This window comes from Ceratina calcarata, unplaced genomic scaffold (assembly GCF_001652005.2).
Source record: "Ceratina calcarata isolate Rehan_Ccalc_2016 unplaced genomic scaffold, ASM165200v1 scaffold43, whole genome shotgun sequence".
Classification (NCBI taxonomy): Eukaryota; Metazoa; Arthropoda; class Insecta; order Hymenoptera; family Apidae; genus Ceratina; species Ceratina calcarata.
Genome location: NW_017166721.1, coordinates 3,935 through 21,381, shown reverse-complemented (window position 1 = coordinate 21,381; position 17,447 = coordinate 3,935). Strand labels below are relative to the sequence as shown.

At 38.8% G+C, this 17,447-nt stretch overlaps 2 protein-coding genes across 6 annotated transcripts in view; both read left to right on the top strand.

Annotated features, from left to right (window-relative positions):
- The first annotated feature begins 7,637 nt into the window (after positions 1-7,637).
- wech (tripartite motif containing 71 protein wech) lies at positions 7,638-14,662 on the top strand. 5 transcript variants are annotated; one of them, XR_003389439.1, is made up of 8 exons: positions 7,638-7,722; positions 10,996-11,134; positions 11,210-11,458; positions 11,525-11,827; positions 11,925-12,212; positions 12,360-12,736; positions 12,829-12,917; positions 13,008-13,096. XR_003389439.1 is itself a non-coding variant. In XM_026815120.1 (8 exons), the coding sequence occupies exons 3-8, from the start codon at positions 11,039-11,041 to the stop codon at positions 13,587-13,589; spliced, it is 2,076 nt and encodes a 691-aa protein (XP_026670921.1). In that variant the 5' UTR covers positions 7,646-7,722; positions 8,524-9,004; positions 10,996-11,038; the 3' UTR covers positions 13,590-14,661. The 5 variants fall into 5 exon arrangements, 4 of the variants coding, with proteins under 4 accessions (XP_026670922.1, XP_017883179.1, XP_026670921.1 ...); XM_026815120.1 differs by adding an exon at positions 8,524-9,004 and having other exon boundaries at positions 7,646-7,722; positions 12,360-12,917; positions 13,008-14,661; XM_026815121.1 differs by having other exon boundaries at positions 11,210-11,434; positions 12,360-12,917; positions 13,008-14,662.
- Positions 14,663-16,126: 1,464 nt separating this feature from the next.
- The window catches only part of LOC108626802 (plasminogen-like), a gene marked incomplete at its 3' end in the record, with an annotated part of 4,524 nt that continues 3,203 nt past the window's right edge, over positions 16,127-17,447 (top strand). The window contains exons 1-7 of the mRNA XM_018027682.1: positions 16,127-16,181; positions 16,309-16,442; positions 16,549-16,711; positions 16,795-16,904; positions 17,013-17,181; positions 17,247-17,362; positions 17,409-17,439. Coding sequence (XP_017883171.1) covers positions 16,127-16,181; positions 16,309-16,442; positions 16,549-16,711; positions 16,795-16,904; positions 17,013-17,181; positions 17,247-17,362; positions 17,409-17,439 — 778 coding nt within the window. The remainder of the gene's footprint in view (positions 16,182-16,308; positions 16,443-16,548; positions 16,712-16,794; positions 16,905-17,012; positions 17,182-17,246; positions 17,363-17,408; positions 17,440-17,447) is intronic.

Here is a 17,447-nt window from a genome sequence, read left to right as displayed (position 1 = left end):
GCTATTTATTATTAGCATTATTCTTCCGACGTCTGATTTCTTTTTAATTATAGGAAATGCGTTTTTCTAAGGCACATAAACTGTTGGGATTGACTGTATAGCCAATACATCCTTAAATCACATCTTTTCCTTAATTCGTAGGAATATTTATTGGCACGTATGTACATTAAATTATTGAAAAATCATTATAGCATGTAACCAAAGTTCGCTTTTCAACCCCAACAGAGATTGATTTTTACTACCCATTTAGGATGAAACCGCGGACATTAAAGAAACGTTTGTTCATTGCAAGTAACAAGCTTTTCAATGGAATTTGCAGTCAAGAGTGAAGGAACGTAGCACGGTTCCGTTTGGCTCGAATAGGAACCCTGAAAAACTTTGCTGACTGCAATGGATTTCAACTGACGATCTCGTGGGACAAACGGAACTGTTGGGCGTAAAATTTCGCGTGCAGCGGTAAGAGTGGTCACCGGAAATGGCGGATGTCACGGTTGCCCGAGTCCCGGGCAACATGTTGGTAATCGAGAGTGTATTCAAATGTTTCGTCGATACAGAACCGAGATCCGGATACTCGTTTGCCGTTCTAAAGCGTCTAATGGGATTTTCGCTAACATCGATTCAGTATCTCCTATTTACCGCGACGTACATATTTCTCGTTATAAAATATACACGAACGAGTTTCATATAATTTACGATCTAATAGATTACACGAACTTGATCCTCCTATTTCGAATCTCTTCTGCCGTAGAGTAATATAATAAATGCAGCAGAGACAGACATTATTTTTCCGAAACGAGGACTTTAATTTTTATACAATTTGCATGATAATAAGTGACATGGATACATTGGTATTGAATAAAATGGTACAGATCTTTGGGCGTCGATAACTCTCCAGAATACAACGTTCGTTAGGGGTCCTTTCTTGACATACTTATTCAGTTCTTGTTCCCTCGTCTTTTACACATAGCCAAGTATATACGTACATACTTCTTTTTCGTCATTCGCACAATCTTGCCCCAGATTTTACCGAAAAATCTCACCTCTGCTTTCATAGAGGAACTTCAGTAATGTGTACTCTAGAATCACAAAAGCTTTGCTCTATTCTTTCCCTACTTAACTCCATTGTCAGCGCAAGAAGAAACCCTGCATACTTGACACTTGCAAAAGGAAGAATTGGTAATTAGCGGTAGGTATTACAAAGTTTATCTGAATTTTTTATAAGACTTGACATTTTGAAGACCAAACAGTCGGTTTAACTTATTTCAATAACGACTTCAAATCTAAACGCAGAAGCAACACGTTCCTGATGGATCCGGTTAAATTGCACGGGAAATTCACATCGTGTTAGCAAACTTTTAAATTTCCCAACTTTCTTAAGTAACTTACCCGGATATTTATACATCCGCAGATAATGTTAAACTAAGCCCGGCTAGTAAGAACTTCATAATTAAAAGAAGAAAAAACAACCCTCGAATACTTCACCCTCCCGAAGTTTGTTTTCCGTTTGAGAGAGCTGCAGCATAATTTCCACGTTAATTAAGCATGTATTTCTCCCATAAAAATATATCCAGCTTCCATTTAATTGCAAGCGTATTCCCGGCAACTTTTAAATAAGATTTCAGCCAACGTTAAAAAACATTTAATGATATCAGTTTGCAGCGTGATGATCTGTAATAGAGGTTTAACATCGCGATTAAATACCTATAGACAAAACGATCTTTGAGCAAAATTGCTCGGAGGGATGCGTGATTCTGTATTTAATTCAGGTGTCGGGTGTGTGCTAAGCACACGCGCTTAAGGCTTACAAGTCGTTCTCCGGGTACAAGCTAGATCAAACAGCACTGCAAATTGCAAATGGGAACTAATTGCTTTCCTGCTTTACTCAGAACCGCGGTAACATTTTAACAAGCTCCGATGCGACTGTTGCCGAGGTTGCTATTATATGAAGTTTAATGCGTATACCGTCGATTTCGCTTCGAGTTCCGTATTGCTTCTGAGTGCAGAAAATCAATTTCCAATAGAGGCAAATACTTAATGCTCGTCGCTGAAACACTTTTTACATTCGGAGAAGACACAATCGCTGTGACTCTTGTTGCGTTCTTTCGTTAATATAATCGTTTGAACTTCGTATCGATCGTTCCCTGTGACTGGTCCCAGCAATGGTGAATACGCTTTTTTTTTTTTGACAGAAACAGACGAAACGACCGTTGGGTTGGAAGCGTACGGTCGTATAGAACACCGTTGCTTTTATAGAGCGGTATCGGCGTTTGCGGAACGTGTTTGTTTGTGTGTCGACGATCGTTAGTATGTTTAGTCGGATGATACAGCCCGTGTGCACAGAGAGTGCGGATGTGCTCCCATTCGTCCGGACTCGGAGAACAAGTCCGTGTTGGTGACACGCACAGGCCCTGGCCCTTGCATACGTCCGGTATCAATGTTTGTCCACCCGGCGCGCCGCGGTCCGTGTTTTGCGATGACGCTCTAACATCGAGTCTAACGGAGCCGAATTACCAAGAACCAAACCCGAATATCAGCCCGGTTTGGTTTGGCCCCGTAATCCATAACGTCGGGATCCTGATTCTACTCGACTGATTACGTAATACCCACCCGTGGCTCCGGCTCCGCTCTATTTGCGTTCTTGGCTCGCGGTGTCAACATCTTCAACAGTCCGCGAAGAATTCCTCTCTGCACCCCTCACTAAGCACCCAATGTAACGAAAGAAACAGTAGGGCGATGGCTCTCGAGACGTGGAAACGTTTTTATCTATTCTACGCTTTGGAAAAATGTCGAGACGCTATTGGCGATCGAGCCAGAGCTCGCAGAAAGACGACGTTTCCTTTTTCCTCTGTCTGGTCCCCGATATTTCTCGGCTCATAAATTAATTATTTGATTCTTTCTTAATCTTTATACTTAATATCTTTAACACGCGGTGACGCGATCGGATCTGTTCGAATTCGACTGATCTACTTGACCTCGGATTTTAATTCTGTGATAATCAATGTTCCATAAAAATAGCTGATTCTATGAATGTTGAAAATCTTTGTTTTAATTTATTATTAGAAATTAGGAAACAGTTCTTAAAATCATCCGGATGATCTGAAAGCTCGTACGTTCTAAAGCGCGACACACACAGTGAAGTGAAAGAGACACGATGTTAACGAGTCGAGAGCCGATTAAAAACGTGCCTGAGCCCATGCTCTTTGTCGATATCGAATCCGATTACTGACTTCTGAGCTTGTCCCACGGAAAAGCCAGGCCTCACGTCATTGATTCTAAATATAGGCGTTCTCCAATTAATTAATTCCATTCTGGCAGCATAAGAGAGAGAGAGAGCATTGAGAGAAATTAAAATAATTTCATTGCGTTCTTTATTGCACTTTTCAATATACCTGCTTCCCTTAAAACCAACAGACCTAAATTACGGGGATTCTGGATCGAACTCGAAATTTCCGGGGATCATCGCGACTTCCGGATTACCACTTGGTACCGGAAGTACTGCCTCTAGTGGAAAATGGTTGAACCAACGTGTTCCTAGCAATTCAAGAGTAAAACAGGAACCGTAAAATCAATACGTAATGGTAGCAGGTTCCTGAAATATCAGTATGCGTTCTTGGAAATATCGAGGTCACCGAAGAGAGGTGCCACCCCCCGACGAGGGTAGTATCTCCTGGGTATTGAGAAATTCTCCAGTGATGAGTACCACCGTTTCACGACTAGATGACTATAGTGCCACGATTAAACTCCGTACCGGAGCAATAAGGTAGGGTGGCAATGTTACCCACGAAATAATTCGAAAATATAAGTGACAAACTTTTAAATCCTTACATAAGGTAATTTTTAGATCGCCAGGTTCCTCTTGAGACTTAATCGAACCCATTTTTATCATTATTTAATAACGTTTAATAATATAAGCTCTAGAAATCTGTGCCAAAAGTCGGCGATACGCAGCTATCGAATTCATGTACTTCTTCGTCATTTATAGTCTGTTTTGCACGAAACAAGTACCAGAGCGCAGTAGATTTGTGACTTAAAAACCTTTTTATACAGGAGTGAAAAGTTTGGTCTCTAAATTCATAATGTTTGTACTGATTTCGGCAAAGTTACTGATAGATCGGAGTAACGCATGTACCCTCGAAATCCCGAAAAGTCACGTGACATTCTCGCTCGTTATCGATCACGAGTCTCGACCGTTTACGACCTTTATAGATTTTGATATTTATTTAGAATTCTAACCGTCGTATTTCGATGCCGTCGAACCTGTCTTCGTTGACTATGAAATATGATTCGAGTCGGAATAACAAGAAAAAGACAATGAGAAATTAGAGCAGTAATAAATGAAAGAGGAGTATTATTGCTGGATATATTTAGAACAGAGAAGTGGGAAAACAACTGGGATGAAAATGAAAAACCTTACGAGGATAAAAACAATTTAAATAAAGATTAATCTTATAATTTGAAAGTAAAGCGTGCAACGCGGAACAAGATGTAAATTCTTCTATTATTAATGATTTCAGAAATAAGTATAAGCCTGCTCCTTACAATGTAATATACCTGTAACTTCTTAAAATTCAGAAGGTTTCCAATCTTATGGTGGAAACAGTCGTACAATTGTTCTGCTCGAAGAAATTTTAGTGACCCTTCGCGTACCTACCTATCATTGACATTTGTCCATAATCCACCCAGGTAGAATTACACGAAGAGGTCGAGGATTTACAAAGAAAACGGAAATTTCTATATTTCTAGATGTTTACACTGAATTCCAGACTTCTCTCTTCGGTGTACATAATAAAAAAATATTAAAAATGGCTTTGATTTATTTTTGCCTGTAATAAAAATCTTTTCTGAAGATCCCGGAGAATCTTCAACTGGCCAGGTCATGTCATTACCAGGCTATTTACGCTTCGGAAATATCCGGCTAAAGCCTTTCCGTACCAAACAAAGGTCTGGACTTAAACGGTATTTTCGGAGAAATTCTAATATAGTTGCTGTCCTTCGGTGTTTCCTTCTATTCTTGCCAATAGGCTTGCCGTACTGCAGTTGTACAAGGAGAGAAATTTCTAACCACCGAGCATAATAATCTGATTTCAATAAATGGCATTAAATTATTATATTTCGTTAGAGAAAAGGTTAAGTAGAAATTTCAGTAGTTAGGAATAGCACCCGCAAACATTCTCCGTGCCTGGGCCCAGCACTTACTGAATTACCACCCATTGTGACCTTCTTCTTTGTATTTTTAAGCTGGCAGAAGGCACTCAGAGTTTCAAGGGATCGTCGTAAATTAGTGTACCGTAATTTGTAAACTACACAATAACCGTATTACAAACAGCTATTTTCTGAAATATTTCCCCTAACGGTACGCGGATAGAATTTCGTCGAAATTCACAATCTCTAGTGTTTAATGAAATTCAAATTAAATTCAATCGAAGTTCAAGGATTCGGTTCCTGCGCGGAAAATTGCACGAGCAATCACTTTCGGATCACATCGAAAACCGTGTGGATCGTGTTATCTTCATTGTAAAACATTCAATGGTCCCAGGATTAAAGGATAAAGGAGCGTTATCGGTAAGCAGACAAACCTGCGATCGTGCGAACGCATAATAAAGCGTATTGACGTAAATGTAAAATTTGAATTTTAGCAGGAACAGTTTTAGGAGTCGACGTTATAGGGCGCACGCGCTTTGTAAATTGCGTGCCTGGGAAATACGTCGGACGGGATAGGGGAGGGAAAATCGGGAAGAGTGGCTGGAACGTCGACGGGCGAACCACCCCCGCGTAATGGTCTCTTTCGGCGCGTAGGTGGCTTCCAAGGTTATCGCAGGAGCGAGTGCCTGCGACGCCTCCGTCATGACGCCCTCGCACAAAGCGTGGGCGGATATGTACGGATGCTTACTTTCTAGCTACCGCTACAAGATGTTTCAAATTACAAAGAGTCGCCCGTTCCCGAGTACCTGCTGTCCTGGAAAATGTTCGAGACCGAAACGTTTGAACAAGGAAACTATCGCTCGAAACTTCTTGCCTTTCTTGTAAGCAATTCAGGCGTATAAGAGAGTTCGTGTACTTATGTTGTACGTACGTGACTGAGTTCAAAACATTTGTTGTAGAAACTTTAGGTTCCTCCGGAAGGTCTATCGAATTTCATTGTTAAAAGTTTCATTATGCAGTGGTCTTAAAAGTGCTTGATACCCTATTAATCCTAAAGCGTTCCACTAAAGTAAATACATAAATACGTATATAATTGTCTAATTAATTCTAAAACGCAAGATTGCATTATTTTACACAATTGGCCTTTTTCTCACATGTCCGGAAATTTCGCATTTGCCTCGTGTTCACATCGAAGAGACAAACATTCCATGGGATCATATTCTCTACAACCCTATCCGCCTACGCTTCAAACTACACCCACATTGCATACTCCCACTCGTTACTCGTGTACTCTTACACTCCGCTAAAATTCCGATCATCCTTTTATCGCAATTGATACAATTTGAAGAGTTTGTTATATGACGCAAAGAACAACGAGTATTAATACGATCAGGAATAACGTTGTTAAATTTTTAATACGCGACATTTAACGAAAGAAATATTTTGCCTCTTTTCACTTTCGACGTTTCAAAATGCAGGATTAAACTTCGATTTCCTAAAAAAACGAATTCTCGAGAACTCGACCCAGATCTTATAAATGGTACATCCTGTATATGCAGAGGTATGTCGCTATCCAAGGAGGAACTCCAAGGGGAGGCTGTGATAAAACTCGAGGGTGGGAGGCCGATCGTTAAAGCGCCGCGTCGCCCCGCTACGTGATCCTCAAGCTCAAGGTACTCATTCATAAACCCGAGGTTCACCTCGTTCCTCCTACATCAAACAATACGTATCACTACTACAATCTCAATAAATATGTACTTCTTGCGAAAGAGGCGGTTCCAATTTATCTTACGATTCGACCTCCCACGGAAATATCTCTTTTCATCATCGTTTTTCATTCAATATTCTTATCTCGCGTCTTGAAATATCAAACAAATGTTTCGAAGCTTTATGTCGAATTTTATATTTGCACGGTGCTGATGCAATAATTTATCTCGAGGTACATATATCTGTCCGTATTACGTAAGGAGAACGCAACAGTTCGTTTCATTCATGAATTAATGTGCAAGTTACATGCGTAGTATTCTACGGATGAAGTAACTACTGAACATTGTATCGTTCGATAATTCCTTCTAAACATCAAGAATCAATACACAAGCGTGAGTCATATAATGATTCTTTGAAAGCATGGTTTCTAAGGGTGCGCCAAACTTGATCCCTGATGTACTGATAGCTACATAGTACATCATTGATCAGAATTCTCATTTATAAAGTCGTCACATGAATCTGCAGACTCCGACCACGCTGTCACTCGTTCTTTATTCCGAGCAATCGTTGTCGGGAAAGCTTGAGTCATTGACACCTGTTTCATCTTAGAAACCTGATTCCTCCGATCAACCCTACCTTGGCCGAGGGATATAAATAAAAGTAGGGTGGCTATATATGACTGTGCTGGACTCCAGCATTGAGCGGGTAGTTCCATTCATGATTTCGCGACGCACGCGCCTTACATCCCCTGGCATCGAACCCTTTCCTCCACATAGGCGCCTAGACTACGTAGCATCAAACATACGTACGAGCTTCGAGGAAGCTAGACCACGATTCGAGAGGCTCCCTGCGTCCTGGAACACCCGCACGGGGGTAAGCTCTATCTTCCATAATCGAAAATCATTACTTGTCGATCCGTGTTGTGTCGTATCAGCGTTGCGTCCGAGCTGGTGTCGCATATACGATAAAAGTCAATTTTAACCCTTTTCCTGTCGATTGAATTTATAATGTTCACCAATGAAAACGAGTATTTTTCATTATTTATATTTCTTCTCTATTATTAGTTCATACGTGTTCAACAGCGAGAGGATTAGTACTAAAAATTGCAACGCCTGTTAATCTACGCTGATACGCAATGATACGAAACAACCGACGCGACAATGGTTTGTCTACATTGATACGTAACGATACAGGAGGATTACGTGTGTTACTCGCAATGAGAGTACAGTCCAATATTGACCGAGTGAAAATTCTGTATTTCAATCGCATCATCCCCAATATGTATCGGAGAATCACGTATAGCAGGCTTTGTCATTCATTTATTCTGCACCTGGCGAGTAACACGCTCGACCGGATTCGCTCTCGTTAAATATGGATACATATCTTCGCGCACCGCTACTTCCACGTAGCTACGCTCATCTCTGACGTAGTTACGACCCTTCGTCTCTGCGAACGATTTGAATTTTAAATGCCCGATGCGTCGAGGGTTCAAAGGTCAATCGTATGACGCGTTAACTAAGTGATGGAACATGGGTCACACATCTTCATTATATGCTTGTTACATGCGATGTGTATGAAAAATTGTTCTCTCGACGCGAATTCACGCTGCCAGATATAAGAGGAGTTAAAGTTGACGGAGAGAGATGGTCGGGGCACGAAAAACTTTTTGTGTAGGTAGCTTGAGTTCAAAAGCGTGGGTAGTGCGGGGGTGAGAATTGCTGGTCCGGATGGGGGTAAAAATGCAGTCTGTTCATTGGTGGAGGAAAGCTCGCTTGCCTGGTGGAACCGCGCGGGATCCGTGGTAGAGCTTGCCGGCTAGAGGAAGGGGCAAAGGGTGCTATGGGTGCTACTGCTACGCTACGGGACATCGAGTGTCAGTTGACTAGTTGAATTCGTTGAGATCGGTTTGGATCGTCGGCTCGCGGTCGTTTGCGTCCATCGACACTTAATATCGCGTTCCTGCTCCGAACGGATCACCGTTCTGTTCAGTCTATCGTCAGTCTACTCGAACATTAAATCTCAAAGAGATTTTTTTTATACAAATACGATCTTCGAGTTTCCCAATCGGTACTTGTTTTAAAAAATAAAATCAGTTGACCAAGAATCTACGACGTCTTGAGCAAGGCACTTGAAGGAGGATCTCATCCTTTCTAAGGTATTTAGCTATGTTAATACATGATATCTAGTATTGTGATTATTGAACGTTTGCGTAAGCGCCACGATTTAAAGAAAAATGAGGCTGGGTTCTAGTTTTGGGTGGCTGGATATGAATGGGAGAGCGTTGCACTCGCAGTGAAAGTGAAAGTCGCATCGATCCTTGATTCTCGGCCGGTTCCACGCCATTATTATAATTGTGAGAAAACTACGCAAACTAGAATGACAATTATGACGATCGCAAAGTCACCCTTGTTATTACTGTGTCGAACGCGTTCGTTTAAATTCGTCTGTAAATGTGTTCGTATCCTATATAGAAGTGCCCTTTTCAAGGCACTCTAGAACGAAAGTATTTACAACGACGAACATTTCTTAACGGCATGATATTGACGTAAACTTAGAAGTACAATGTATGCCATCAATTTCTGCCCGATCGAGAACAAATTCAAATTTATATAAATGTATACAAAAAATTGTATACACGATCTAGAAGGAAATTCACAGATTCGTTAGACGTTAATTTTAGATACATTGTTGTATTAACATACATTTCGGTATCTTCTATATTCAAAACTCAGCTTATTTAATGCAAATATGTATCTAGTACCGTCCGTGGCTGTTCAAAGTCCACGTTTAGGATTCCTGTAATACCGAAATTCCTAAAACCCTACCAGAGCAAGACATACACTTCACTTTCTCTTTCTTTTCGACCCTCGAGAAGAATAGCAAGTCTGACCTTGGTCGCCATGGCGATCTCAAGGATAGCACCCTCTAACTACTACGGACCAGCTGCTGGGAAAGCGGAAAAGGGAAAAGTTTTCAGGCCTAAGATTTTCGTACGACACCATGCGATACACGCCCATTTCTCTCGCACGGAAACCTATCCAATTCATCGTTCCGTAGACGCGTTTTCACAACCGTTCAAATGCTAACGAATTACGTATTAAATAATTCTTTTATTTATTGAATTATATTATTTGAAAATTTACTGGCCTATCCCTCGACCTTTTATTTTATTTTTACCAAAAGTGATCCTTTACAAATAGGAAAGAAGGTAGACAGTATCGACGACTATAATTTTCGCATTACAGACTTCGAGGCTTCTGCTTGATAGTAACATTTACAATAATTCGCTCTTATTCGAATTGCGGAATTTTTACGCAATTATCTATATTGAGATTACTTATCGTTGAATTAATCTTACCTGGATCAGATTTGTATATGAAACATTTTGCATATTATCTGCACACGCAGTTTTTGTATATACTTATTAAGTAACAGAAATTCAATTTGAATGTCAATGTAGTGGATAATATAAAAAAGCACACGTGGTAATTAAATAAATTTTGTTGTCATTAAATTGTTACTGTCGCCTTCATACGAAATTTTCCATTTACATTCTGAAATTTAATTAAAACTGAGGAAATTGAAATAAATCTTGTTCGTAATTTAATAAATTCTAGCTAAATACATCTCGTTGACTACCGTTGCAACAAATAGGGAAGAAACTTAAATTAACTTAAATGAAGAGAAAGCAACTGTCTCCTTAATTAAAATTCCAACTTTGAGAATTCTAAATTAATATAATTTATACGCCCTACTCCTGCACGCGCATCGATTTTCCCACTGTTATTGATATCTCCGCGGACTCATCAACAGCAGTCGGGACCCCATTTCTCCATCCCCGAACTGAAAAGGGTATCGCAGTTCTTTCCCGTTCATGACTCGCACGACCTTGAACCAGCTACGCAGGGGTGTCCCGCCTTTGAAACTGGAACAAGTGGCAATCCGCGCCGGTTTAAAATACGCTTCCATTGACGCCCACGAACGATTACGATATAATTAAAGAACTCTCGTACTCTAACGTGTCTCGTAACATAATTAAATTATTACACCGTTTTTTAAATACTTGCGACGTAATACGTAAATGAATTAAAATAAACTGTTATCGAGTCGGTCAGTCGCCAATGTTAAATTCGATTTTGTTTCAAGTTAAAACATCGGCGAACTTTTCGAATTCATTACCTACGTAAGAATGTATCATGGACAAGGCATCGATGTCGGAGCGAGTTACTTCAGAAACAATCTTGAACAAAATCAGCAGGTGGAACGTTCTATTGTACCCTACCAAGTAATATACGATTTGTAAAAAAAAAAGAAATAAGAATATCATTCGATTACCTGAAACTCTAACTTTTCATACCAGATGTTCAATCAAATGTACTCCCGTTATTCGAATGCGAGCTCGCCAGGAACCTCGAGGAGCAGCAGGAACTCCCAAAGCAACTTTCAATCTCCCAACGAATTGGACTTCAACTCAGTGGTAAAATCTCTAGTCGAGGCCGTGGATAACGACTATTTCAACATTCCGCATTTTGATGGGATTTCACAGATGGAACAGCACATGTCTTGCGGGATTGCAGACTGCGATGTTTGTACTCATACCCAGTACTATGTAAGCGATCAAATCTCAAGTAGATGTAGTCATTAGATTTTTAATCATTTAAAAATGAATTTTCAGCGAACCTTCCAGTTCGGCCCCCAAGGTGAATACCTCCGAGGCATCTACCCCAACCTTCTGAACTCACCAAATTCGCCTCTTAGACAACTACCCATTCCCTGCGGAACACATCCTAATGTTGCACAGATGTACTGTTATACTTGTAGTAAGTGTTATTGCGATAAATGCAATGTCACTCACCAGACACACGTCACAGTGCCTTTTACAATGGCCATGAAAGAAGCAAAGGGCCGAGCGAGAGAAGCCTTAAAAAAAGTCAGAGAGAAACATGTTGAAATTGAACAAAAGATAAACAGGGTACAGGTAATTAAAAATCTATAGAATTTTTAAAAAGTTTTGTATTCGTTCAATCAATATTTTCGTGTATGTTACAAATATTTTGTTTAATATTTGTTCACAGAGCGCGACTGATATGTTAGACCAGAAATCTAAACAAGCCAACACGGACGTGATCTTCGGCATAAGGAGAATCACCACGCTTTTGAAGACTAGAGAAAAAGAGCTGTTGACTCAAATCGAAACTATGAAACGTGAGAAATTGGCTGCGTTGGAACAGAAGCAGGAAAGACTCAAAAGTGGAATTCTTCGTCTTACCATGATCCGTAACAAACTCAGTGACACTCTACAGTCGTCTCCACACAGCAATCCTTTGAACTTCGTAGCCATGAAAGACGCAGCAATGGCCGAGGTATTTAAACGTTTATTATTTAATTCACTTCTGATATTCTGTACATGTCCATACAGTTCTATTTCCTGCGTATTCAGTATTTATCAATATAAATCCATAAAGTCCGGGGTCCAATCAGTACGCTTAACTTATTTATTTTATTTGCAGATGATGAAAATTCGTCAAGAGTTCCAGCATCTCTCTAATCAAGGGAAGAACTGCTGTATCTCTTTTAGATGTTCGGAGGAAACTCTGCTGAGCGCTTTAGAAAACTTCGGCAGGGTGATTCAAAAAGTTCCAGGTGCTATAGGAGATCGAAGGGCTTTAAGGGGCCGTGGCAATTCTCAAGTGTTCATCGGACGTCCACTCGCGAGCCCTCCAATGCCGGCGGAACCACTAAGCACCTTCGATAACACTTTTCCTGTGACTGTCCATTTAAATGGGAACTATGACGTACCGTTAACAGCATCAGTGATAATCGGTAACGACGGCGACCCCGAGAACAGATTATGCCGACCGTGGGGAATCGCCTGTGACAAATCTGGGTATATAATCATCGCAGATAGGTCGAATAATCGTATTCAAATTTATACACAAAATGGAAGTTTCGTAAGAAGATTTGGCGTCCATGGTACAGGTCCAGGTCAGTTTGACAGACCAGCTGGAGTTGCAGTAGACGCCCGCCGACGTATCATCGTTGCTGACAAGGACAACCACCGTATACAGGTAATTGGTTTATTTCTATTAAAAAAAAAAATTCTACCTCGAAGCTTGAACCTGAATATGCATAAAATTTTTGAATTTTTTATTTTACAGATATTGACCATGGAGGGATTCTTTCTAATGGCTTTCGGAGAAAAAGGCAACCGGTGCGGTCAGTTTAATTACCCTTGGGACGTGGCGGTGAACAGTCAATGCCAAATAATCGTGTCTGACACCAGGAACCACCGGGTGCAACTTTTCAGTGGCGATGGCATTTTTCTCCGAAAATATGGTTACGAGAATCTTCCTAACATGTGGAAACACTTTGACTCTCCACGCGGCGTGGCATTTAATATAGATGGTAACATAATCACGACGGACTTTAACAATCATAAATTGCTTACAATTGACTATAAGTTCGCACACGCTCGAGTATTCCCATGCGAGTCTCCCAGTTCCGGGAAATTGTTTCTGAGACCGCAGGGTATAGCAATAGACGGCATTGGTAACGTCATTGTTGCCGATTCGAGGAACCATAGGATTCAAATTTTCGACAGAAAGGGCAACCTGAAATGTAGATTCGGCAGTCTCGGAGCAGAGGCCAATGAGATGGACCGTCCGTCTGGAGTCGCGTTATGTCCCGACGGTCGAATCGCGGTAGTTGACTTCGGTAATAATCGAGTTCTCATTTTTTAAGCGGTCGGTATTCGGCAACGATAAAACTAAATGCATCTCCGACCGCTACTCGCTACAGATACGTAAAACGATCTGATTAAATTTTAAAATACCTCATGATTAATTGCAAACAAATGCAACAAAACCGATAATATCTTACACGGCGAGAGCGCGACGATTTTAAAGAATGAACATTCGCTCTAATTATCGTGAATAGGATATTAACTGTTTACCTCGGATTTTAAAAGTAAGCGCGATGCGCTTAAACTATTTGCAACGGCGACGCATATACGCGAGCATTTTTCCGGCCACTATTACCTGAGCTCATATATGCGCGCATTCACGTTGCGAGTTAGTAGTATTCATGAATTTGGTAATACGGGTACACTTGTGTGCAAATAGTTTAAGGGTCATGTGATTAAGAGCGCTAGATGCAATATTTTCCTACTGATATATTATAAAATAATAAAGAAATCCGCATAGGTTCCTTTCGAGTCTTCGGGTTTTTTCACTTTAAGTGCCAAGTACAAAACAAGAAAGCCGGAGGGAGAGAAAGAAAGAAACGGAGATCTCGATTTCAAATCATATCGTGCGAACGTACCCGTCAGGCGGGATAAAACTATTTTATAGTTATACTCTCGGAAATGCATGGATGTTGGTAATGATGACGTGATAACGAAAATTAAGACAAAATCATGACTGATTTATTCTATTATCTTTTTTGACTATCTCGTAAGATAGAGATAAAATTATTCAATAGCTGATCTCGTCTCTTTAAATGTATAATAGGCAGAAAAACATTATAGCTCTATATAAAAGGAAATTCGTACAAAATAAGTAGCTTACGAAGTAGAGATAAATATTTATGAATAAAATACAAAAATAACATTAACTATTTTTTAACAGAAATTCGATTACCTTCTTTCAAACAAATCGTTCCGTCGTCGATTTTATTTTATTTTTACTCTCTCGTTTTTCTTACCGAGTTCAACCGTTTTATATCGAGCTATTATGGTTTAAGGCCTGTTATACATACATATATTTAATGAGACGAAATGAATAATTACTAAATAGTAAAAAATGAATAAGTAATTATTCATGTCGTACTACTTATTTTATATTATTCTTTTATATTATTCATTTTATATTACTCTTTTTACATTACTTTTTTTACAGTACTATTTTAACATTACTCTTTTTATATCACTCTTTTTATATTACTTACTTATTTGTTTTATTACAGTCTTGTCATTTATCTTGCAAACTTTAGATTAATTAGCAATCGTCATGTGTTATTATTGCACGTTTTCTAACGTTGCTGTGTTTGAGCTTACGTTTGTTTTAAGATTTTGCTATCCCTTTGACAGATTTAATGGATTTGCGTTACGTTAAGAATTCTTAATTTGATACAAATATATCATTGCTACATCGCAGTTTTCGATAATCGTTGAGACGAAATGACCGTTTCGAGATTCTTATGTACTACATACATCATATGTCATAATCTCATATACTCTCGAATTTTATTCGATTTACTTATATACCATACATTAATTACTGCTTTCGGAAATAGAACAACTAAGCAACAAAATCTGTTATTGGGTTTTTGAGACCTTTAAATGATCGTAAGTTCAAACGGAGTAACGTAAGAGCAAATGCAATAATAATAAACGAAACATTGATAATTAGTATAAACGGGAAGACTGATGATAAGAAGATTGGAATAAAATATTATTTAATTTATTTATATTCACTTTCTTTTATAATATGTATGTGTGTGTATTACAAATTAGTTTAGTAACATTAGTTCCTGAAGCAAACATGATCTCTTGTTGCGTCACTGTACTTAGCGTGCGTGTACAACCAAAGGGAAGAAAAACAAAAAAATAAAATAATCAAAAACAGATAGAAGCATATACATATATTTCCGTACGGTTTATCCTAACGAGAGAAACCTATATTTTATAGAAGGAACTTGAAATTTTGGAAAACAAGTGGATGGTTTGTTTGTTCTTATAATTATCGTACAACGAATAGGATCCAATTAAATGCAATCTGATTGTACTAACTTGTTAGAAGCTATTCTTAGGAAATATGTGGAACTTTGAATGTAATCGTTCCTCTGTTTATTAAATTCGATGTCAATCATCTTGTTGACGTTGTTCCTTTATATTGGTTGAGGTCGAGCGTAATATATTTTTTACGAACTAAATGATCGCATTAGATATAGATGTATATGATACATGTATCTGATTCATTAATTTAGATCGGAGGGTGCTTAGATGTTATGGGGATGAGAACCATTGCGCGTTGTCGGAGAATATACGAGTACTTATGTATATGAGTATTGACATTTTTCCTATAGGATATTTATGATTTATTTATTCAATTGTTTAAAAATGTATTACATGTAACAAGAAATGTGCATCGAAGATTTAAATGAAATAAATATATAAAGAGAATAATGAAACGTGAATAATAATTTAGTATATATTAAGAAAGCTTAGTTATTATATAATATTTATTAAGTATAATACTGTTATATCATTTTATCCCCGATGTATAACCTCATAATTATATTTTATTTAATACTGTTAACTAATAGTCAAAAAGGTAAGCATGTTTAATATTATACTTACGACTGATTCATTAAGAGTATATTAAATAGCGATTTATGCAATTTTCCAAACGAATAAAAAATATATTTCGTAAATTTGACGTCGTATCGAAAAAGTTGCAGTCCGTAACGCGTCACGGACCGATCTGATGAAATGTAAATTAACAAAAACTGGAATGGAATATAGAGGTACGATAGCAAAAACTGCTGGCAGCGTACGGTGTCAATCATGGTACACGGAAGAGCCAGTACACGAGGTGCTGTATCGATTTTAACTAGCTAGTTCAATGGTACTGTTTAAAAAGCGCTGAAATTTAGCAAAGAGAATATACGTCACATTTTTTTGGTTTAATTATCGTTTAGATTAATAAGGATATAGGAGATAAAGATTTTCCGGAGAAATCGATGAAGGCTGCGAAAAATTACTGCAGAAATCCTACGGGTGATGGTAGAGGTCCATGGTGTTATACAATGGATCGCATGCTTATAGACGACGAGTGCGATGTACCACTATGTAATTTCGGAGGTCTTCATTATTCATTCGTCTCTTGCACGTATTTAATAGTTCAGTTTCTCGTTTACATATCAAAACTGGTTATAAATGATCAGAGTGTAGATTATCTGGACCGGGATCCGAATATGGAGGTACCAAAGAGATAACTGCAACCGGGAATAAATGTAAATCATGGGCTAAGCGATATCAGCTTCAGGACTCGAAAGTGAACAAGTCTCTATAAAAAAACGAAATATTAAATTCTCCGCAATTTTTAAAATCGTTCAAAAACTATTTCATAGTTTTTGTAATTAAAATTCTTTGATACTTTTAGAGTATGAAATTCACGGAAAAAGACTTTCCCGATAGATCGCGTAAGAAGGCTGAAAACTTTTGTAGAAATCCTTCGGGCGATGTGGGCGGGCCATGGTGCTACGTCGATGAAGAAAACTTTGAATTCGTTCAGAAACAATACTGCGATATTCCATTTTGCGACGATAAAGGTATCGCATTCATGTACATCTTAGATTTCGATCATTATTCTACCATCGATACTTATTTTTATTAGACTGCCTAACGTTTACAAGAAATACATCTGATTATACAGTACTTACGAAAATATACGGAGATAGTGGTAACATTTCATTTTGGACTAAATTGTGGAATCCTGACGATGAGAAAAAGGTATAGATTAGAAATAACGTTAAAATAGACACGATTCTTTAAATAGGGAATTGTACCCAGGGAGAGGCTTACATACTGCTCACCG

Bases quoted from the DNA above. Each gene is read 5' to 3' on its own strand.
- wech (XM_018027690.2), top strand. From the start codon at position 11,039: ATGTATCATGGACAAGGCATCGATGTCGGAGCGAGTTACTTCAGAAAC. The intron at 11,135-11,209 runs GTAATATACGAT...TTTTCATACCAG, and splicing joins GTTCTATTGTACCCTACCAA to ATGTTCAATCAAATGTACTC. The intron at 12,213-12,359 runs GTATTTAAACGT...TTTTATTTGCAG, and splicing joins AAGACGCAGCAATGGCCGAG to ATGATGAAAATTCGTCAAGA.